This window comes from Camelus dromedarius, chromosome 18 (assembly GCF_036321535.1).
Source record: "Camelus dromedarius isolate mCamDro1 chromosome 18, mCamDro1.pat, whole genome shotgun sequence".
Taxonomy (NCBI): Eukaryota; Metazoa; Chordata; class Mammalia; order Artiodactyla; family Camelidae; genus Camelus; species Camelus dromedarius.
This window is the reverse complement of record NC_087453.1, coordinates 43144431-43168291: the sequence shown is the minus strand read 5'-3', so window position 1 is coordinate 43168291 and position 23861 is coordinate 43144431. Positions and strand designations below refer to the sequence as shown.

The 23861-nt window shown below is 38.6% G+C and overlaps 2 protein-coding genes across 2 annotated transcripts in view; one reads left to right on the top strand and one right to left on the bottom strand.

Annotated features, from left to right (window-relative positions):
- The window catches only part of DSTN (destrin, actin depolymerizing factor), a 29856-nt gene extending 6528 nt beyond the window's left edge, over positions 1 to 23328 (bottom strand). The window contains exon 1 of the mRNA XM_031434282.2: positions 23003 to 23328. Within this exon, the coding sequence (XP_031290142.1) occupies positions 23003 to 23005 (3 nt within the window). The 5' untranslated portion in view covers positions 23006 to 23328. The remainder of the gene's footprint in view (positions 1 to 23002) is intronic.
- Positions 23329 to 23335: 7 nt separating this feature from the next.
- Positions 23336 to 23861, top strand: part of BFSP1 (beaded filament structural protein 1) — a 52428-nt gene continuing 51902 nt past the window's right edge. Inside the window, exon 1 of the mRNA XM_064475902.1 lies at positions 23336 to 23346. The gene's annotated coding sequence lies outside the window, so the exon portion shown is untranslated. The remainder of the gene's footprint in view (positions 23347 to 23861) is intronic.

The following is a 23861-nucleotide window of genomic DNA, read 5'->3' as shown; positions in this document are numbered from 1 at the left end:
TACCAGGAAAACGGTGTTTCCTGGCTGCTGGATTATTTCTTCTCATAAAGGTTTACTCAGCGTCCTGATGGGGGTGGTCATCTCCCCAGTTTGAGTGTTAATAAACCCAGAATTCTTTTTACAACACATAATAGATGGTCAGAGTGGCTGGGCTGGGAAAATTCCACTCTCACAGCATATCTTGCTCTAACAGAAGAATTTAAAGGTCTTTGTTCTACTCACATGTCAAAATTATGTGATTAACATCCAATAACATATTAGTCACATACCTTTAAAATTTCACTTATAAAATCTCCAAGTTTTAAATTAAAATTAGAATAAATAAGACTGCAAGGAGACTAGCTCTTAATTGTTCCCACCACAAAAAAAGAAATGATAATTATGTGCTGTGACAGAGGTGATTGCTAACCTATGGTGGTAATATTGCAATATACAAATGTATCAAAAATCAACACCCTATATAACCTTAAGCTTACATAATGTTGTATGTCAATTATACCTCAATTAAAAATAAATAAGATATTTACTATAACAAAGAGGATAGTTTACTTTAGGGTTATACCAACCAGAAAAACAACCTGTTACCATGTTATAACCTGCTATTCTGAAATGAGGAAGCAGTTATACAGCCTGATAACCAAAGATCTAAAAACCAGTTTTCGATCTTTTCATCTTCTTTAAGGAATGTGCTGTTTACATAAACTTTACTATGCCCATAATTTTTGTTAATGTATTAATAACTACTTTGGTTTGCATGTTAGCTTTTCTAATTAAAAATTTAATAGAATTTAAATACTAAACAATGCCAAAATATTAATGATGCCCCAAATTAATGTCGAGTTATTTGATTCAGAAATGAAAATGCATGTGCAATAAAAAAGTAACCCACACACTGGGAGATAATATTTGCAAATCATATATCCAATAAGAAACTTCTATCTAGAATATATAAAGAATCCTTATAACAACAATACAAAAGACAACACAATTTTAAAATGGGCAAGGATTTGAATAGATATTTCTCTAAAGATTTTTAAAATGTCAACACAAGAACCTGGGGAAAATCAACATCATTAGTCATTAGGGAACTGTATATCAAACCACAATAAAAAATGACTTCATACCCACTAGGGTGGCTGTTAACAAAAAAGACAATAGTAACAAATTGGTGAGGCTGTTGAGAAACTAGAACCCTTACACACTGTTAAAAGAACTGCAAAATGGTGCAGCTGCTTCGGTAAACAGTTGCGCAGTTCCTCAAAAAATCAAACAGGGAGTTAGCACTTAACGATGCCACTCCTAGTTACAAACACAGGAGAAATGAGGCATGTTCACACAAAACCTGTACGTGAAAGTTCACAGTGGCAGCATTCATAGTAGCCAGAGTAGAAGTGACTCAAGTGTCTATCAGCTGATGAATGGATAAACAAAACGTGGCATATCCATACAATGCAATACATTCAATAACAGAATGAGGTACTGATACAAGCTGCAATACCGGTGAACCTTGAAAAACACTATGCTACGTCAAAGAGCCAGATATAAAAGGCCACATATCTCACGATTCCGTGAAATATTCAAAACAGGCAAATCCACAGACAAGTAGATCAGGGTTTCCAGTGGCTAAGAGGAGAGGGAATGGAATGAGCCCTAATGAGTACAGGGCTTCTCTCTGGAGTGATGAAATGTTCTGGAATCTGACATTGGTGATGGATGCACAGCTCTGGAAATACACTGAAAACCAGTGAACTGTACTTTATGGTATGTGAACTGTATCTCAATAAAGCTGTTACTTAAAAATGTATGTAAAATTCTTGATATGAAAATACACTAAGATCCTAGCAGTTACTGAGTATGAAGGCAACTGGGCCATTTAACCATCTCACTCATTAAAAGAGCTGTAATACACCTCAACCCCATCTAATTCACACCTAATCATAACCGGCTTCAGTCCTATCTAATCTAATCCACATTTTGTTTACAAATGAAAATTTCACTCCAAATTAAGTGGCAGATACAGAAAATTAAGACTAGAAAACCACCTCAGAAGTTACAGAATCTTACCACTTTCCTACTTTTAAAAGGCCCTCTGTTAAACCTTCTTTTACTGCTTTTGGAGTAGTGTTGCTCTGATCTTCATAGTTACCAATGTCAAGCAAGTTAAGAATCTTTATTTTGATTTTTTGAATAGAGACAAATAAAATGTTCAAAGTGACAAAAAAACACCCCAATTCCTCTTAACTCCCTAGTCTATAATGTTTATTTGTAAATCACTTTTGACAAACTCATCTTTTAAAAGCATGAAGGCAACATTTGAAACCTTATATCCAAACAATTAATATTTGAATGTATCCGTTTATATCTAAGTGAAGTATTTCAAACAGCAATCTAAATTCTGACTTAGAAATTGGATTCAATTATGTACCAGTAATTTTTTTTCACAAGAACTAGTATTTATTGAGCATTTAGTTTGTATAAGGCACTTATACGCTACGCACTAGTGCAATGTTTTATTTTTAACATTTTTTATTGAGTTATAGTCATTTTACAATGTTGTGTCAAAACCAGTAATTGAAAACAGAAAGTAAATGTGTATTCTACAATTATAATACAACTAATCTCAGCCAAATCTAGCTGTAACTTACAGGCACCTTAAAAACCTCACTAAGGATAAATTTGGGCTTTTATCTAGCAGAAATGATGTCTATGGAAGTTTCTGATGAAGGGACTACTACAGACATTTACACCTGAGGAAATTAACACTGAAGACTCTGAAGGAGAAACTGGCAAAGAGAATGGAAGCAGGAAGACCACTGCTGAGACAACCACAAGTATCCAGAGAAAGATATGAACTACCGCAGTGGAGTTGAAAACAAAAACAAAAACATCCAAGGACATTTTAAAGCCGCATCAATACAGCTGAGTGAAACGTGAAGACCAATTCCACCAAAGACGACCCTAGACACTCCAGACTGGTGACTAGAAAGACTGTGATACAGAAACAGAAGGGGGAGGAAGGGCACAGTTTGAACATGTTAATTTTGAAGAATGTGCAGCAGGATATCTAGGTGGAGAAGGCCACTTAGCAAAAGGAAACATGAGCATGAATCTAACAGGAAGGCCTCACCTAACAGGTATTTTGGACTAAAGTCAGTATCAAGGGGACATGTCAACATCAAGCAGCAAAAGAAAAACAAGTTGAGGGGAACTAAGAAGAAATAATCAGAAAGCTAAGAAGAAAAAGTAATGAGGGAGAAAGCAGCATGTTAGATGTCAAGGGAGAACATTTTCAGGAGAGAGTTCGTCAATATACCAGAAACCGCAAAATTTGAGAATGACTGAAAACAAACCATTGGGCTTGACAACTGGGCCTCTGAGCATTTCCAGAGACTGGAGGAATAAAGTCCAGGGTAACGGGCTGGGGGTACCCAGGGGACTGAGGCAGAGCAAACAGTAGTTAATGGCGAAGGGAAAGGAGAAAGACTGAATGCTGACTTCATGGAATTTGTCTCCAACTGGGGAGATGTGACCACACTCAAAGTTTAAGGGCTTGAAGGAACAAGAGAAAGCAAGCCACAGCCCTAAAGAAAAAGGAAAATACATGGAGTACTTCTACTGTCAGACACTTCTAAATCACAATTCTGAGACAGCCACTATTATTATTTGCACCCTACAGATGGGGAAATTGAGGCATAGAAAGATTAAATAACTTGGCCAAGATCACACAGAAACTGACAGAAGTGAGGTCTGAACTCAGGCAATTTGGCTCCAGAGGACACTCATAATCACTCACAGCCAATAGAGACAGAACTCTAAAGAGACTGACAAGACCCAGGGCACAGGTAGGGAAGTCAGTCTTAGGGAAGAACATACCTTTATTCCTCTAAAATAGGAAGGGGAAGGGTAAAGATTTAGAATAGCTACCACAGGGAGTTCCAAAGGGAATCACCAGGGCAGTGGGAATAGCACAGGCGGAGGGCGGAACGGTTCTGTGCAGGTAACAATCAACTGCACCTGACGACCACTGGCTGGGAAAGGGAAGGCGGAAGGAAGGCGTCAGAATGAAGTTCTTGTTTTAGTGATCAGGAAGCTGAGGAAACACCACCAGACGCTCACTTGCTCTAATCTTCCCAGGATGATGGCTGTAGAGGATTTGACGTTAAAGAAGTACAGTTTTTTATGACTAGTAACAGTATAATACTCAACTTTGCCCTTGAAAGTAATACAAAATCCACAGGTAACATGTATATTACATTCAACTGAAATGAATAAAACACACTTAAATTTGTTAGACCTTGGTTTACCGAGTACATAACTGGGAATATACTTGACATGGAAGATTAAACAACTGGTCCCTAGATTCCTGACAATGATTTTTATCAAGTTGAGGGCAGACTGAGAAGGCAGGGGAGACCGCTGCATCAGCCTGGCCGGCTGCCTCCCTCCCTGCCACACTGGCTCACAGGCACCAGCAGGGCTCTTCTACCTTTGATTCTGGGGGGTGAACTGGAAAGCTGGGGTAAAGACTAGTGGGATGGAAAAAAGGTAAAACAATCCTTAAGTAACTACAGTTTATTGACATTTTAGAGGCCAAAAGAAGATAATTTGAAATTAAAGCACCAGAATCACGAGAGCAAAAGCTCCACCCAAGCTTCTCCACCGGCCAGCCATGCCACCTTGGGCAGATCATTTAACATGTCCAAGTAAATGAGTTCCTTCAACTGATTTATTTAGGGGACTGCACTTGATCAGTATTATCACCTGGGGATCTTGTTAAAATGCAGATTTTGCAATTCTGATTCAGAATACCCAGGGTAGAATCTGAGGTTTTGCATTTCCAAAAAGCTCCAGGTGAAGATCACTACACTGTTGCTCTAAAATTTCAAGAAATATAATAAAATCTTAGCTCACTGTTATTTTACTTTAGCCTACAGGCTTAATTTTTGTAATGAAGCAGTAGTGATAAGAGTACTTTACAAAAACTAACAGGCCCAAAGTCAAAGCATTTTTTGGGCCACAGACTCCTGATAAAGCTTATGGGTCCTTTCTCAAAATGATATTTCAAACAAAATAAAATATACAGCATTACAAAAGAAGTCAATTATATTGAAATATAGTTCATCTATGATGATGGTTAAGGATTCCTATGAGAGTATCAAATTCGGTGGATTTGTTATCACAAAGAGACATTATGATGAGTCTTAATAGAAAAACAGTTGTAACACCGATATACAGAATCATCTGTTCACCGTGCTTTTACCTAATAAGAAAAGAAACCTCTTCCGTAAGTCCCAGTTTTCAGTATTTCTCTAAAATGTTAATTACTAACAAATTAACTGCTTAGCTCTCCAGAAATTTAGTTTATTTTTTAAAGCAAAACCAAATTTAGTTTCAATTCTAAATTTATTTCTAAAAAGTTATATTTACATTCAACTGCGAAGTTTTAGTAATAAAGTCAATTAAAGGATACTCTGAAACAGGACCAAAATTTGCTGCACAGCTGGGAAAGAAAATCTTGAGAGCAAAAATAGACTGCTATTACAACAGGAGCTTCTGATTACCTTAAAAAGATATGTTATCCACAACTCAGTTTCTCTCTGTTCTGTATCAGTGACCACTGGAGAATAACAGTTGCTCTTAGAACTCCACCCCATGTAAAAATAGCTGCTGTTAAATGATTCCTTCACTGTATTTTACTTGACTCACTTGATGACTAGTTTTAACCTGTTCATGAAGCATAATGGATCTCAAAGCTGATTTTCCTCTGGCACAGCTTTTATCAAACACTGATTCAGAGACTAAATGAACATATCGAGGCACTGCCTTTATACACAACATACAATCAGTGTAAGCTTCTTTAAATAATGTTACTACTCACAAAGGGGGAAGTAAAAGCCGCAAAGAATATGAAACACTGGGTATTTTAACACTGTAGAGGACAGAACACACTTAAAACATCAACTCTCTCCATTTAGGCATAAGTGTGGTAATCTTTGAAAGAAGCATCAAGTTTCAATTATTGGAGAAAACTGAACCAGTCCAAAATCAAAATGTGATGGCTTACATCAGGCCATCCTACACCAAAACACCAGAAACAGTGGTCTATGTCTACACTACTAAACTCAAGTAGGACACCTAACTTTGGCGCCATAATCGATGACAACTACACTTTGGAGAAAACAGGAATGAAAACTATATTGTCTTACCTCAGAAAATTATTACTTTTTAAAAATTATTTCTCTAAGCTAAGGGAGTCTGAAATATTTGAAACTAGGATATTGCAGAACAGACAAATTCAACTTCAAATTTACAAACACCTGGCGAAAACAGGCATTAATTAGTTCCTTTCTCAACCTATTACCTCTTAAGAAGTTGGGGAGTTTAAAAATGAGTTCACAATTATCCTTTATTTATACCATGCCTGGCACAAGGGCCAAGAGAAACAGAAAATTACTAACTACAAAATATTTAGGCTTTTGGCTACTACAACCAGTGCTTTTGAGCAATAATGTTAAGACAATAAACTAGTAAGAGTGACAAGTGCTTCAGGCACATTTTTACATTTAAGGTTTAAGAGCCACATAGGTACTGCGTCAAGATGAGGAGCTAAGCAAAGACATCTAATTTGTCTCCCTACCAAAACACCACTGAAAGTTCAAATAAGGAAGAATGAGTGGAATTAGTCTGAGAAGCATTTAGGTCCCCAGACTCCTCTGGAACTCCACTCTGCCAGCACCCCGTATCTCTGGAATTCTGGAGTTTATTCTCTGGACAGTAGGTCCTTCTGGCTTAGTTATTGTACTGAAAACAGGAAAATAGGCAACCATATGTAAATGATGCCAAGATGCTCCAACACCACCACCCTGAAGCCTGACCATGAATTACTAAATCCTCAGTCCCGCTGTTCCAGAGAGCCGTGCTGTACAACAGAACTTTCTGTGATGATACAAATGCTCTGTATGTGCACTGTCCAACGTGGCAGCCGCCACCACCGCACAAGGATATTGAGCACATGAAATGTGGCTGATGCAACTGAGGATTTTAAATAATTTAACATAAAACAACATATAAAATTAACTCCATACATACTAAAGTAGTACATTTGGGATAAACAAATTTATAAAATATGTAGTTCTCTGCCTTGAAAAATAGTATATTATTTAGCTTTATGGATGCCTCATCATCTAGAACCTCAGTTACCATACTACGCAGTAAAGCAATGCCTCCAAGGGCAAGGACTTCAATTCTAGTTTACTGCAGTAATTATTGCCGACTATTTCTGGAGGAAAGGAAGCAATCTGGGGTGGAAATGCAGGTGGATTCTTTTTATGGTGGAGGGGGCGATATTTTGAGCATTAATTTAGAAGAGTCAAAACAACCTAAATGAAAAAGTCGTAAAACTTCAAACAAGGCCTGATTTTAAGCTAAGATTTTCATTCGTACAACTAGCATAACAAAAAGTTCTTTTTACTCTTGGGAGAAAAAAAACCCCTAGATATTGGGGAAGAACTGAAATAACGAATTTTAAATACAAGGTTTATATAATAGCAATATATCTTTACTGAATGAGGCCATCTTGTTTCATTTTATGTATTATTACACACAGGGCTATTCTAAATGAATTTTATAATTAACTGTAAATATTTTTTAGGTAATATTTGAGAAAATTAGATGCTGAATTTTTAAAAAAAAATTGTTGTGTTCTCCTCATAAACAGAATTTGGAACATTTAACCTTAGAAGACCATTTTAATCAGAGGGGAATGCATACCATGAGTTTTAATCAGACTTACTAAAAAATCCTGTAACTGAGCAAGTTAGCTAACTTCCTTAAGCCTCAATTTCATCATCTGTAAAAATGTAAATTATGATAATCCTAATGCAAGATGATTGACAACACAACACGAGTAAATCACCTATACACAGTGCCTGGCAATGGTACCATTCAGTAAGTAAAGACTCTTAGTATTATTCACCAGAAAACCTGTTTAGAGCTTCTTCAACTCCTAGTTACCAATGTGGACAATTTTTAGTGAAGCCTTTGGGTAATGGAATGCTACGGTCTTAGAAAGAAATCCACAGAGCTTAAAACTAATACTTGAAATGGTAATTTCTACCTGTTCTCTGATGACCAGAACTACAAATTAAAAAACCATACTGACATTTGATGTATCCCTCTTGACCATTAAATGGATGAACAACAAAGACATGAAGAGCATTCAGATGAAAACAGTCTTCTTTAACACAGTCAAGATTCAGTTAAGCTACTTCTTACCATTATCCTCGGCACAACTATCATCCACAGCTGTGAATCAAATTCTCAATGATGAAAACTGGGGCCTATAGTGAGCTAATAGGCTTTGTCCTAAAATCTGTCCCTGCCCAGTAAGTAAATAGCAGTCAAGCAAGCACACAGCAAATCCTCAGTCCCTTGCTAAGCACAAAATGTCCGGAGCTGCTGAGTGTGGTTTTATAGATCATGCCTTGCTTAACAGTTCTGGCCAACAGGGCAAGAACGAGCTAAATTCAAGCTCATGTCCCACTAGCCAAGAGAGGTGACTGCAGGGCTTCAACTGTTGGAAGAAGTGCCATCTGCTTGTCCCCTGAGGCTGCATCACCCAGAGAGAGCACCATTCTGTCATTTGCACAGTCACCACACAGGCTATCAGTGATCCAGAAAATGTTCCAAGTTAACTCTCTGCCCTAATATACTGGTTCATTCCCTGAAACCAGGGTGACTAAACAGTGTTAAATTGACAACCAATTTCCAATTTTAGAAGTCCTTCATTCATCTCATAGCAAAGTACAGAGATGTCCTTGAGAAGCCCATGCAGACCAAACAGCAATTCTACTGGCTATATATTAATGTTTAAAGAGTTCCATAAAAACAGTTTTATGGTTACACCTTTCTTAGTAGGGAAAAAAATTCATCCAATAACCTAAGTTCTACGAAACACCACCCACACCCTCACAAAAGGGAATAAAACCTTACAGAAAAATCATCTCAACAGCCAAAGTAGATTAGATACAATAAAAGCCAGGCTGCTAAAAATAATCTGTCTCACTCAGATTGTATGCAATCTTATTTTATAGACTCTTACTAACTTTGTTAACAGGTTTCCCACGCGGCTGAGAGGCAGAGAGGCAGAGAGGCAGAAAGGAAAGGTAGGAACAACAGAGTTGCATAAATCTGACAGAAAAAACAGTAGCCTTCCCCCTCTGCTGCCAGCAAAAATCTAGACAGAAAAATAGGAGGGGAGGGGGTAAAAAAAACCAACCTAGGGAGAGTAAGCAGCCTCGCAAATAGACCTAGGTATTCACTATTTTCTTTCAAGTTGCCAACTTCCTTAAGGATAAAACCCATGCCATGTCAAGCCCTTTATGCCCGATCTTTCCAGCCTCCTTTCCCACTTCTCCTTGACATGTACCCCACAATTCCAAGCATGCACAACTCTGTGCTTCCCTGAATACACCACATTCTCGAGTGACGCTTTACCTTCCTCTCTTGACCTGGCGAAGTCCTTCAGGGATTCAACTCAGGCATCTCCTCTGGGAAGGCAATGCTTACCTGGCCCCTCAACCACCACCTCTAACCTAAGTTCCTCATCCTTTCCGGTGCTAACACAGAATAATACAAGGACTTCTATCACAGCATTATCATAACTGTGATTAACTTTCTATTGGTTATCTGATTCTCTTAGTAGACTATGCTCTTGAAGTCCAAGAACTCTCAGTATCTTTCCTTCCCAACCCTATTCTACTTAGTATCATCCACTTTATCAGGTTTTGAAAAATGATTATCCCTTAAATTTTTTATGAAATGTACTGTTGCCTTCAAGATATTTATGGTACAGTTCTTCAGTTTACACCAAGGAAAATACTGCATCTCAAAACAAAACAAAGCAAAAAAAAAAAAAGACATTTTCTTAATGCATTCATCCATCAAGGAACACTTAGACTGCTTCTATGCCTTGGCTATTGTAAATAATGCTGCAGTGAACATGGAGATCCATGTATCTTTTACAGTGTTTTCGTTTCCTTTGAATAAATGCCCAAAAGTAGAGTTGCTAGATCATATGGTAGTTCCATTTTTAATTCTTGAGGAACCTCCACACTGATTTCCATAATGGCTACACCAATTTACATTCCCATCAACAGTACATAAGGGTTCTCTTTTCTTCACATCCTCACCAACACTTGTTACTTGTCCTTTTAATAACATACATTCTAACAGATGTATGGTCAATTAATTTACATCAAAGATGCCAAGAATATACAGTTGATTCCTGAACAACTCAGGGGTTAGGTGTGTCAACCCTCTGTGCAGTTGAAAATCTGCATATAATTTTAGAGTTGGCCCTCCATATCTGTGGTTCCATCTGTGGATTTAACTAACTGTAGATCATGTAGTACTGTAGCACATATTTACTGAAAAAAATCTGTGTCTAAGTGGATCCATGCAGTTCAAATGCATGCTGTTCAAGGGTCAACTGTACAATGGGAAAGAACAATCTCTAATAAATGGTGCTGGGAAAAGTGGACAGCCACATGCAAAAGAATGAAACTGCATCTCTTACACCATAAGGAAATTAACTCAAAATGGACTGAAGATTTGAATGTAAGATCTGAAACATAGAACTCCTAAAAGAAAACACAGGTGGAAAGCTCTCTGACACAAGTCTTGGTGATGATTTTTTGGATCTGACTCCAAAAACAAAAGCGAAAATAAGTAAGTGGGACAATATCAAACGAAAACACTTCTGCACAGCAAAGGAAACCATCAGCAAAATGAAAAGTCAACTTACTGAATGGGAGAAAATATTTGAAAATCACGTATCTTGTGAATTATAAGGGGTTAATACCCAAAATATGTAAAAAACTCACTCACACAACTCAGTAAAGAAAAAAAATTTTCGATTAAAAAATGGGCAGAGGCTCTGAACAGACATTTTTTTCAAAGACGTACGAATGGGCAAGAGTTACTTGAGAAGCTGCTCAACATCACTGATCATCAGGGAAATAACCAAAACCACAGAGACTTAACTGTTGGTATCTTTATCAATGCCCTCTACCCAACACATACACACAACCCCCCATCGACCCAGAACTGAAATGACTTAATAAATGTTTACTTAAGTTTTCTAATTAGTATTTTGTTTTAAAAGTCACATACATACTTTTTTATTTCTAAAACTGCTTGATATTTAAGCATCACTTAATTTCAGGATAAGATCTAGATAAGAGACATTAACGTATACAGTAACTAATATGCAAAGAGCATGACCTTTAAGAAATCAATATCCTGTAACACAATGACACATTTTAAAAATTTCTGCAGTCCACACCCTTATAAAATAGCCATCTGATTGCGCAGTTGAAAAAATTAAAAGGGCACTATTTAATAATAAGATGTATCTATTAGTGGTTTTACTCAAGGTGGAGAGAATAAATATTTCATTTATCAATATTAGGGAAAAAAGAACTCTACAATATTCTGCCTACCTACTTACAGTATCTTTCATTAAGACAGGAAACAATTAAAGAATATATTCCTCAACATGGGAATGGAGTATTATTCACAATAAAAAGGAACAAACTGCTGATGCACAAACACCTTATCCCAAGTGAAAAGATGCCAGACTCAAAGTGTACGACCGAAAGACTCCATTTATACGACATTCTCGCAAAGGTGGAACTATAGGGACAAAAAACAGATGAGCGGTTGCTGGGATGGAAGGAGTGTTAGTGGGACTTTTTTGGGGTGAAGAAACTATTCTGTATTTTGATTGTGGTGGTAGTAGCACAACTTTCATGTTGGCCAAAATTTGCAGCACTTTTACACTAAAAATGGTGAATTTCACTTCATGTAAATTATCCTGAATGGAAAAAATAATTACTCTAGTTTTTACTTTAAGAGCAACAATATAAAAAATACTCTACTCCCCTTTGACAAAGATCATATTGAACATAACATAAGCTAACAGTGAATGATTTTGTCTTCGTTTAACAATCTACCTTCTCTCTGGATGATCAGCTAGCATGTAAATGAACCTAAGATAGGAAACAGATTTGATATTGTTGGTTAACTGATCTACCTGTTCCATGGTCATGCTCAGTTTCTAAGCCCCACCAATTCCTCCTTAAATGTGTACTTTAGATCAGTTCCTTTTACTCTTAAAATCTTCTACCATACCCAAGATTAAAAATCTTCAATTCCCAACCACCTACAAGATAAAGTCCATATTCAATAACAGAGCATAAAAGGCCCTTTTTTATATGAACCAACCCACCTTTCTAAATTCATCTTCTACTATAAGCAATTACATTACTCATTCTTGCATTTCAGAAAAAAATTTGGCCATTTATACCAAAAGCCTTAAAATTATCTAAACTCTTTGACCCTTTAACCCAGTATTCCTACTTCAAGAAATTTATTCTGAAGAAATAATCTGCATAATCCCCCAAATCAGACAGCCCAAATAAAAACAGGAGAATTATAAAGAAAATCATAGTATATCCATAGGATAGTTTCTGATGCAGCCTTTAAAATCATGTTAATGGTACGTTTTTAATGACATGGGGGAAATATTTATGATTTGTGTTAAACAGTGAAAAAAGAAGCTAGATATAAAGCTTCATGTACAGTAAAATAGTACAGAGAAAAGAAAAGAAATTTCACCTCTAAGTGACTTACCTACTTTCTAGTTTTCTGAATTTCCAAGTTTTCTATGATGAGCATATTTTTAAAGTTAGAAATACATACACACAAAAAACTTTTGATTCAGTGATTGCATACCTAGGACTCTATTTTGAACAAACAATGCCAATGAAGGCAAAGATTTATGTGCAAAGATGACAGAGCATTACATATAATACCGGATTTAAATTTACTTCCTGTCTCCATGGATCTACCAATCCTGGATATTTTATATGTATGGAATCATACAATATGTAGTCTTTTCATTTAAGGGTTTTATTTTTTGTTTGTTTGTTTTCAGGGGGGAGGTAATTAGATTTACTTATTTTTTAATGGAGGTACTGGGGATTGAACCCAGGACCTCGTGCACGCTAAGCACACACTCTACCACTGAGCTATACCCTCCCCTCCAGGCAGTCTTTTTTCTGACTGGCTTCTTTCACTTAACATGGGTTAAGGTTCATCCCTGTCACAGCATGTATCAGCTTTGATTTCATTTTACTGCCAAATAATATTCCATTGTATAGATATACTACATTTTATCTATCCAATCATCAGCTGATGGACATCTGGGTTGTTTCCACTTTGGGACTATTATGAATAACACTATGAACATTCATATACAAGCTTTTATATGAACATGCGTTTTCACTTCATTTGGCTAAGAGTGAAGCTGCTGGGTCAGATGGTAACTCCTAAGTTTCACTTCCGAAGGAACTGCCAAACCATGTTCCCAAACGGCTGCACCACTTTACAGGCCCACCAGCAACGTATGAGGGAAGGTTCCAACTTCTCCACGGCCTTGCCAACACTTGTTACTGTTGTCTTTTTCATAGCCATCCTAGTGGGTGTGAAATAGGATTTCATTATGGTTTTGATTTGCATTTCCCTAGTGGCTAATAATTTTGACCATCTTTTCATGTGCTTATTGACCATTTTCTTTAGAAAATGTCTATTCAAAGCCTTTGCTCATACAACTGATTGTTGAGTTGTAAATCTTTTATATATTGTACAAGTTCCTTGTCAGACATACGATTTGCAAATACTTTATCCATTCTGCAGGTTGTTTTTCACTTCCTTGTTGGTATTCTTCGATACAAACACGTTTTTAATCCTAATAATATCCAATTTATTTTTCTTTTGGCACCTATGCTTTTGATGTCATTGTCTAAACATACCAAGAAAATTGCCAAAAACACCGCCTAATCCAAGTTCATAAAGATTTATGCCTGTTTACCTCTTACACATTTAGGTCTATTTTCCATTTTGAGCTAAATTTTGTACACAGTATGAAACAGGGGTCCAAATTCATTCTTCTGCATGAACATCCAGTTGTCCCAGCACGATCTGTTGAAGACACTATTCTGTCCCGCACTGAATTAGCTTGGCACCCCTGTCACACTGCAGTATGAGAAATAAAGGATGTCAAACTGTTACAGATGAGCTGTACTGTGTGCGAAAATCTATACTGGAGTTCTCCAGATACTCACTCTCTCCCTTACTTCCATTACAGTACTTACTACAATCTTCAACTATCTTATTCATTTATTTACTTACTTCTTACCTGTCTCTCCCATTAGAATGTTTATTTCCTAGGGAAAGGGCCTTTGTCTTGTATATTGTTGAATTTCCAGAGCCTACAACAGTCCTTGGTTCCTAGAAGGTATCTAACACTTACTTACTCAAAGAATGAGCATATATTTAAGTGGCCTAAAAGACAATGTACCTTTGGATAGGACTGTTGTTAAAACTCAATTTTTCTTAATGTTTTATAATAAGCATACATTATTATAACAATCAGATGTAAAGTTAAGATATTTTAATGATTTGTAATACTTCTGAATCAATGTTATGCCTAAAAGTTTCAAGAACCTCACTTTTGCCAAACTATTTTAGCGTCTTTCATATAGGACCCCAGCACAATGACACTACCAACTACCTAGCAGCTCAGGTCTAAATCCTAGGAATTATCCCTGATGTCTTTCTTTCCCTTATGACACACATCCAAATTATCACTTAGGTCCTGTCAGCTCTACCCCCAAAAATGTATGATATCCAATCCCTCCTCACTATTCCACTACTAACAATCCTAATCCAAGTTACCATCAATCATGAATAACAGAAATAGTCACTTAATCAGTTTTTGTCCCCATTTGTACATCTCCACACAAGAACCACAGGGATGAATCCAATCTTACTCCACTCCGTTAGACCTTTATGCTTCCCACCACCCAATGGCTTTCTGGTGCAATCAGAATAAAATTCAAAATTCCTCACCTTGACCTGAAGGCTCATCTAGTTTTAGAACCTGCCTACAATCCATTTCCTACCTTCCTCCCACTTTTCCCCTGAATTTCAGCCACATAAACCTTTCCCTTTTTTTGTCCCTGGCATGTCAAGCTCATTCTCTTCTCAAGGCCTTTCTACTTACAGAGAAATGCTCTTCACGTGACTAGCTAGCCCTCTTGCCATGCAAGTCTTAAGTTCAACTGCCACCCCTTAAGGTCTTCCTTAACAATATACCCAAAAGTAGCCGACTCTTCTAGTCCTTCCAACGGATTACCCTATTTTTTTTTCACACCACTTAACGATTATCTGACAGGATCCTGTCATTTTTTTGTTTTGTTTTGATCATCCTCCTTCCCCTGACATTAGAATGTAACTTCAACAAGGAAAGGACTGTTTTTCAGTACTGTATCCCTAGTACCTGGGTTAGTTCTTGGCATATAATAATTTCTCAAGTATTTATTGAACAGATAATTGCTATTCTAAACCTTGAGGGCAACTGAAGAACTGTGTTTCATTCTCCATTAGTTACTTCAGGAAAAATATAACTAAGAGTGGAAGACAAGATATTTTTACATCAAGAATCAAGTCACTTGAAAAGTCAAATTAAAAAGTTGATCATAAAAAAAACTGATCGTATATAACTACACGTAAAATAACATTAAAGAAATAATTAGAAACATGTTCTAATGCACTCTTCCCGCCTTTTCATTTTATCTACAATTCCTAAGTATGCACTGGTGTCATCAGAATATAAAGAAAAGACTGTTAACCTCATTTGGATCTAAGGTTGTTTAATATTATTATTTTAGCCACCACTGATAAGCACTTTACTATGCGCCAGGCGTTGCCTTAGTTACATGCATTGCCCAAAATGTTGTGATGGTAGGTACTATCATTTCGCCTCTGGAGGAACAATGAAACTGAGGCACAGAACAGTCACTAATGGGTCCAAGGTCCTACGGTTAGTAAGTGGCAAAGCCAAGATTCAAAAAAACCTATGAAGTCAGCCTCTGAGCCCACGCTCTTAACCACTTCTCAGCACAGCTTGACAGTAATGATAACAATACGCACCTCACTGGGTAGCTATAAGGATTGAGTGAGAGATAAGGTAACACAGCGCCTAACATATAGTAAATACAAGTTACCTAAGATAATATTACTTCTTGTTCTTTCATTTGTTAGGCTTTCAAGTGCTTTTCTGTGGTTCAGGATGCCTCAATGAGCATCAAATACCATTCAATTTCATTTTTTAAGAGAAGAAAGGGTAGTGGCATTACTGAGGGGTTTCTATATGCCAGAATTATTTTAAAGGTACTATCTAATAATGCCTGTCTTATCTATCTCAAAGGACTTTTCACTCTAGGACTCGAACTAAACTGTAATGCAATATACAAACGGGAGGTACTATTCTCAATTAGTCTAGTACTTAAAATTCAAGTTCCAGCGTATTAAAAAAAAAGGTATTTGGGAATAGGAAATATAAAAATAAAAATTAAAGTAATCCATCTCAGTGGGAACCTGTCCCTGTCATAATTAATACCCTCTCATTCACTCACTCATGTTCATTCCGTAACATCTCTTGTGGGCCTACTATGAGAGGCATCTTGCTATTGACATAGACAAATCCTATCTTATGAAGCTCAACAGTCTAGTTCCACGAAACATCTTAATAAGTGCCATAAAAGGAATTCATATGCTATCTTAACTGTTAGTCATATGCAAAAACGCATAGAATTAATAAGAGTATTGGTCAACGTTAACTTCCCCTTACAAATTAAAAAGGCCAATCCACAAAGTCTCAGGATGGTCCATTAAGGTGGCCACTAACATGTGGTTTAGTTAGTCCATTAAACGTGGCTAGTGGAGCCGAGAAACCGCATCTTCAATTGTATTTCACTTTAATTAACTTAAATTTTAAAGCTGATTATCAATTCCATTACTGGAACACTATGCTTGGAGCAACTTAGGTATGTGAATCTACTTTTTCAACTGTAAGTTTTATACCTAGATATGTATCAGATATTTCCAATGAAAATTGAGTGTTTGAATTGAGATGTGCTGAGTATGAAATATATACTGGATTTCAAATAATTTGTATGAGAAAATAATGTAAAATGTCTCATTTTTATATTAAGTGTTGATATAATACTTCAGATATATTGGGTTAATCAAATTTCACCTTTTCTTTTTACTTTTTTTAAATGGGGCTACTAAAAAAGTTAAAAATACATATGTAACTCACATTTTATTTCTATTGGACAACATTAGTCTAAAATAACTTACAACAATCTTAAAACAAGGATTCAATGATTTGAGAATCCCTCACAACTTCAACAACTGACTTAAAAGTTTGCCCCCTAGCAAGTTAGAGAAGTTTTACTCACATTTGCTGGTGCTTTAGTTTTTGCTCCATTATTACAAAAAAATACCAATGACCAACAAAAATGTGCTATGTGAAACCATTTTAAAATAAACACTAATTACATTTACAAGCTGGTAAATTTCTGAAAGCAAGCCAAGGAATATGGGTAGAAAATTCATCTTTCTTTTCTGTGGTAAAGGCAAAGAGAATAACTTACAAAGTAATGCAAAAATGTTTAAAGGAATAAAGTCTTCCTTTGATGTGATCCAGAAGAACAAGAACAAAGATAAACGAGTTTTAAATGTAGGTTTTCTACTATAGTATACACTGAAGTTTCCATCTTTCAAGTGCTCATTCTATGCCTTGTTGCAACAAAATAAGAGTTCTTTGATAGTCCCTTGTCATTTTTTTTAAGAAAAAGCCAAAACCCTCAGTTTATAGATTAAAATCTGGATTTTAAGAATTTTGATTGCATTTTTTTTTTTTTACTGAAATCAGTTGCTGTTTAAAGATCTACAAAAAATTGATTCTTCACTTTTAACACAGCAAACAAATCATGAAACAGGGTAAACAGCACATAAACATTAAAATGTCAGTTACTAGAAGACAATCTTAAAGAGTTAAGAATCACTCCAGACTACACACTCAACTCTATGGGGTCCTTGAACAGAAGATTCCATAATGAATGTAAGTAACAAGTTCATCAAAGCATTACAGAGATAAACCAATCTGGTTTGTTTTTCTATACATCTCCCAATGTAAAATTTCAAGAAAAAATGAACACAAGATAGCTTTTAGAAGCAAGACAATTCCAAGTGAAAACTCACTTCTAACATGAAGGCAAGGAGGCAGGAACAGAAAAAAAATTGATTAAAATATTTTTCAAGTGCTAGGTATAAATCTTTGGGTATGTCTCTCATGGACAACCCAGAAAGAAATACTAACACATGGGAAGGAAGCTCAAGACGTTTAAATAACAATCTTCTACTTATTTACTATGCTCTGTGTTTTAGGTATGCAAATAGCAAAGAGTACAATAAAGAGACAAATGGGGCCTAGTTATTCAGATTAGAGCATTACTCTGTAGATAAAAACAATGCATATGTTAAAATAAAAGTTTTTAAAGAGCTTCAAATTTTTATTCAAATTTCAAATATGGTGTTCATCTCAAAGTATCTTTATTACTGAAAGAAAATATAAAGTTCCATTAACATAAAAACATAAATGTGTAGAGTCTTCCTGTATACTATAAACACCACATTGATTTAAACGAATTCTATTTGTGAAAAACAGTTATGGTTATTTGCTGTTACTTTTTTTTAAACTGAAGTATAGCTGATTTACAATGTTTCAGGTGTACAGCAAAGTGATTCAGTTACACATACATATTCTTTTTCAAATTCTTTTCTACTGCAGGTTCTTACAAGATATTGATTATTGTTCCCTGTGCTATATAGTAAGTCCTTGTCACTTATTTTATGTATAGTAGTGTGTATACTTTTTTTTAATAGACTTTTTTTTAGAGATGTTTTAGGTTCACAGCAAATCTGAGCACAAAGTAGAGTCTTCCCATATATCCCTGTGTTTGTTTTTGACATTTTGGCTAGAAGTGCCTAGGAAAAAGAAAAGGATAAGTATGAAGCAGAGGATGATAATGTCCACGGCCCTGGGCAAAGGTGAACTGTCTTCTGGATCACTCTGCACTCTACCACTACCAGTGCCTCTCAAGGGCAGGTCGCTAGAATTAAAAGTATTGAGCTTCTGTTACTAGCAGCTTGAGCAGCATGCAAAGAAAACTGGGTGCCAGGGGCGAGGGCTGTTAGTCCTCATTATGCATTTCTGGCTTTGACAATCATGTTCTTGTTGATTTTCTTTTAAGGCAGGATTTACTTTATGGCTCCACAAATGAGCTTAGATGGAGACATGAGGAGTATTTACACAACATCAGGTTCACCGATAGCGCATGCAGGTAGAAACATAAACTGCAATAAGCATGTGAAAGGATGCTCAACTACTGCTAATCAGAGAAACACAAATTAAAAGAACAAGAAACCATTCCATACCTATCAGATTGGTTTTAAGTCTCATAAGGCCAAGTAATGAAAAGAAATTGAGAAACAGGCTCGTAAATGTAGCTGATCAGATGCAGACTAGAACCACTGCTAGAGTAAAAAAAAAAAAATCCATATGCATGCCCTCCAATCCATGCTTCACTTCCAGATATATACTTCTCTATATACCTCTCACTGGGGCTAGAGAAGTAATAGACACTAACAGGTAACAATGGAAACCATGACTACAAAACAGTTCAAGTAGACCAAAAAAAAAAAAAAAAAGAGAGAGAGAGACAACTGGGCAAAAAAATTGAGAAAATGTCCAAATGTCCATCAATAGGTGAATGCATAAACTTACACTGTCATAAAACAAACTGTCAATAGTAAAATAAACAACCAGAGTCACAATAATCACGTCCCCCGCCCTCCAAAAAACCTCACAAAATTTTTTTTAAGTTGCAAAAGGATACAGGAAGCATGATGACATTCATATAAAAATTAAAAATACATCAAGGCAATATAATTATTACAGATGCATACATGTACAGCTAAAAGCATAGAACTATCAATGAGAATGAAATACAGTAGTTTCAGATGACTATGCTGAACCGTACCTGAGCCCTGTGCTCCTGGAAAGCAGTGACGGTTAAGAAATCCACCCCCATCATCTTGTGTTCAGAGTAGCAAAAGGATCCTGCCCTTCCTTACTTCAAGATTAAGACCTGTCCCCAGGCATCCTCAAAACTCCTCAGTTTACCAGCTCCATTGTTTTTTCTTTTTTTTTTGAGATGCTCCTCATTTTAATTAATGCTCTCTCAATTGCAATAGCCTGCAAAAATCATCCCCTAAACTGGCCAGTACATTATGTCTTTTACACAGGAGTAGTTACCTCTGGGGAGGGAAGGGACTGAGATAAGGAAGACCGATGCATATTTAGCTGTAACGGTAAACATAAAAACCTGAAATGCGGCAAAAAGTTAACCTTTTCTTCTTTTGTACAAAGGTACCTCTTATTCCGTGTACCTTCCTGCTTAAAATGTTTCAAAATTAATTTTTAAATTATTTTAAAACCTGGTGTAAAGTCAGAAAGGTCTCAACTTAATTAATCCTTTACAGATAGTTTTCTAGTATGTTAAATAGGCACAAGAACACAGGTCCAACCTACTCCACTAGATTTTTGTAAGCAAGAGTGTTTTTGCTACTCATCAAGCGGTAGAATACATTTGTAATTCAGTCTGAGCCAATAGCTCACTTCGTTGGAGCCAAGCTCTGATTAGCATAAGGTTGAGGGTTAGATTACTACGTAGACCTTTACTATTTCAGGGACAAGACTACACTGACTTCCCAAAGAGCCACTCAGCTATGCTGCAAATGCATACACACTGGTTACAAGAGGAGCTAGGCCAGTCTCCTGCGATGTCTCAATCCATTCCCAACAGCAAGAACTACTGAGCAGATAACCCTAGGAACTCAATGGTGCACTAGTAAATAATCTTTGTATTTAGAAGCTGGCATATCCAGTACACACACACACACCAGAGTTCTGTTTGGAGTTTGTACACGTGGTTCCTGTGGAAGGTTGGCTTGCTTTTTTGGGGTTTTGGCTTTTGGCTTTTGGGGGGGGGCACTGTAAACTAAGACTTTGAAAACATGAAATCTCTTCTTAAAGTGCTCAAGGTGATCTTTTGAGTTGGTTTCAAATTGTTTTATTCCCAAGTACTTCTAGAAGACTTGGTGAGTATCAGGAAGTGATTTTGTTAATGTACAATCCATCAGCAGTTAAAATTTAATCTTTAAAAAAAAACTTAGAAAACTGGAGTCAAGCCAACAGATTTAAACAGTTTCAAATACAGAGGTAAAGTGCTAAAATCTGAGATAATAAAGGAACTTTCCATCTTCACAATATTCTCTAATAGCTGGACTGAAAGGAGATGCACTGTACTCATACGGCTAAAAACAAGAGCAGCCTCTAAAAACGGCCAGTCTATTCTGAACTCTCTCCGCAAGCATCGAAACAAGAGTGGCCTGTAAGTAGCCTGTAAGGCCTTCTTGACCTGAGGTCAAGTTTGAAATCCATCCATTTTGTTTAATTCTTATTTCTCCTCCTTCTTCCCAACCATAAATAAAACAGACTATTTTATTTGAATGTATAGAAATATGGAAATTAAGCTTTAAAGTTTAAGCATCTAAAGTAAAAAGGGTTGGTCCTATTTTCAAACAGAAAATAGTTATGTCAACTCAGAAGGCACTAAAGTAAGCTCCAGCTTGATTCAAAGCACTTACATCAGAGTATGGCCTTAAATATATGTGAACTCAAAACCCTTAAAGTCTTTTAGTAGTATATAAAGGAGTACAATCTTTAAGAAGTTAGAAAGTCTTAAGATCCTGATCCTCTTTGTAGTTTACAGAGGTAAACCAAAGAAGAATAAAAAACTGAGTATCAAATTCCTACTACATATCTTCAGTCATCAAGAAACGCATCTCTTTTTCTTCCACTAATAAGCCAGTCTGCATAGCCGTGAAAGGTGCAATACCTGAAGAAAACCAGAATTGTTATTCCGTAGAAACATTTTCTATGCAAATAAACTGGTACCAACTGCTTCCAGGCGGACAGATGCAGTAACACTGTAATATTTCTAGCGAAGCCTGGTAAGCCTTTGCCTGCAAGTCATTGACCAAAAATGGTAACAGGGTGTGCAGACTAAAGAAAATGACAAAATGTTCTACTTGATCGTCCAGTTAATAACACGGTTTTACAGCAGACAAGAGGGACAGTTTAGAGGGAGGAATATGTAAAGTAAGCCGTGTCCAACACCTAGAATATACTGAACATCTGTTTACTTTTTAGTGACTCAGATTAACTTAATGGACTAAAAAGAGCTATTTCATTTGCTTTTATTAGCATCCCAGCATCACGCCCACACCTTCCGCGCTAAATTCTGGCAGAGCCGAGCTGTTTACAGGTAAAGGCAAATTTCTGCGCGTAAGTAGAGAGATCGGACAGGCAAGGGTTAAAAGCGCCACTGCCGAGCTCGACCAGCGCTGCTGGAAGCAGACGGACAGCCAGCAACGACGAACAAAGCGCCCGCAGGGCCGGCCCCCCGCTCCTCACCGTGCCGGGGCCCTGCTCGCAGGGACCACTCCGCCCCCAGGCTTGTTCAATAAAGGCCTGATTTCCTTATCGAGACGGACAGACCTCACGGGCCGAAACTCGCCTCTGTGGCCCGTCTTCCGCGAAGCCTGCGACAGCAAGGCCCGCGCGGGATTCCGACGCCCCCATCCTGGGAAGGCGGCCGGGGGTCGCTCGCCGAGGGGGCGCGGGGTGCTCGATCCCGGCTGGGCGACCAAGGCCCGGGCGGAGGCGACACTCAGGGCGGCGGCCTAGCAGCAGCAGCGAGCGACGCAGCGGCCGGGGAGCCGCCTTGGGGCGCGGGGGCCCCGCGGGTCTGCGGGCAGCCGAAGCCCGGGACCCTCCCCCTCCCGGAGGCTGCAGCCGGGCCCGCGTCCCTCCGCCGGCCCCGGCGCCGAGCTAGCCCGGCCGCCCTGACCCCTGCGGCGCCCCGGCCGCGTCAACCCGAGCCTCGGACTCCCTCCTGCTCACCATCTTCGCCGCGTCGGTCGCAGAGGCGCGGGAGAGGGAGCCGACAGGCGCCGAGTCTGCCGAGCGTCCTCCTCACAGCAGCGGGACCGAGCGACCGAGCCGAGAGGCGACGCGGGGCGCGAGCCTACCAGGGGGCGGGCGCCTACCAGGGGGCGGGCGCGCGGGCGCGCCTCGGGCCCAAACGCGGCTGCGCACGTCACGCGCTGCCCGCCGTTGCTGCGCAACCGGCCGACCTGGCAACGCCCCGCGGGGCGGCTCCCGACTCTGGGCGGGCGGGGTCCTCCTCACCGTCTGGAGACTGGGGGACCCGGGAGCGCCTCACCACCTCGTGCCTGTGGGACGGGGTAAGGTCCTCCCTCAGCAGCGAGGGGTGAGGAGGCGGGGTTTGGGGGGGAATCTGTGCGCGAGGGGGCGGGGCCACGTGGCGCCCCCGCCCACCGCGCCGCAGTTGCCCTTACATGGAAGTAGCCACCTGGCCAGGTGTGCGCCGCCGCTGGGGGCGGAGCCCGGGACGGGGAGCGGGGTGGGAGAAAGAGGGTAGGCGGGGCCCGCGGCGGAGGAGACGGGAGGGAGGCCCCGCGGGAGCCCAGGCGCAGGCCCCGGCGGAGGGCACGCGTCCCGCATTTTTTTACCTACTTTGGTGCGATTCCCGCCATCCTCCGCTGATTGGCCCAGCCCGGCACGTCGGGCCCTCAGGCGAGGGGGAAACAGCACATTTTTCCTTCTTCCCTAGGCGACTGTGGCCGTTTAGAGTGCTCTGTGAGTCACAGCTAATTTCAGGTCTGGGAAAAACAAGGAGTGATTTATTTATCTTTGGGAACAGCCGGGGAAGGAGGCCCCGCAGTCCGCAGGGGTGTGG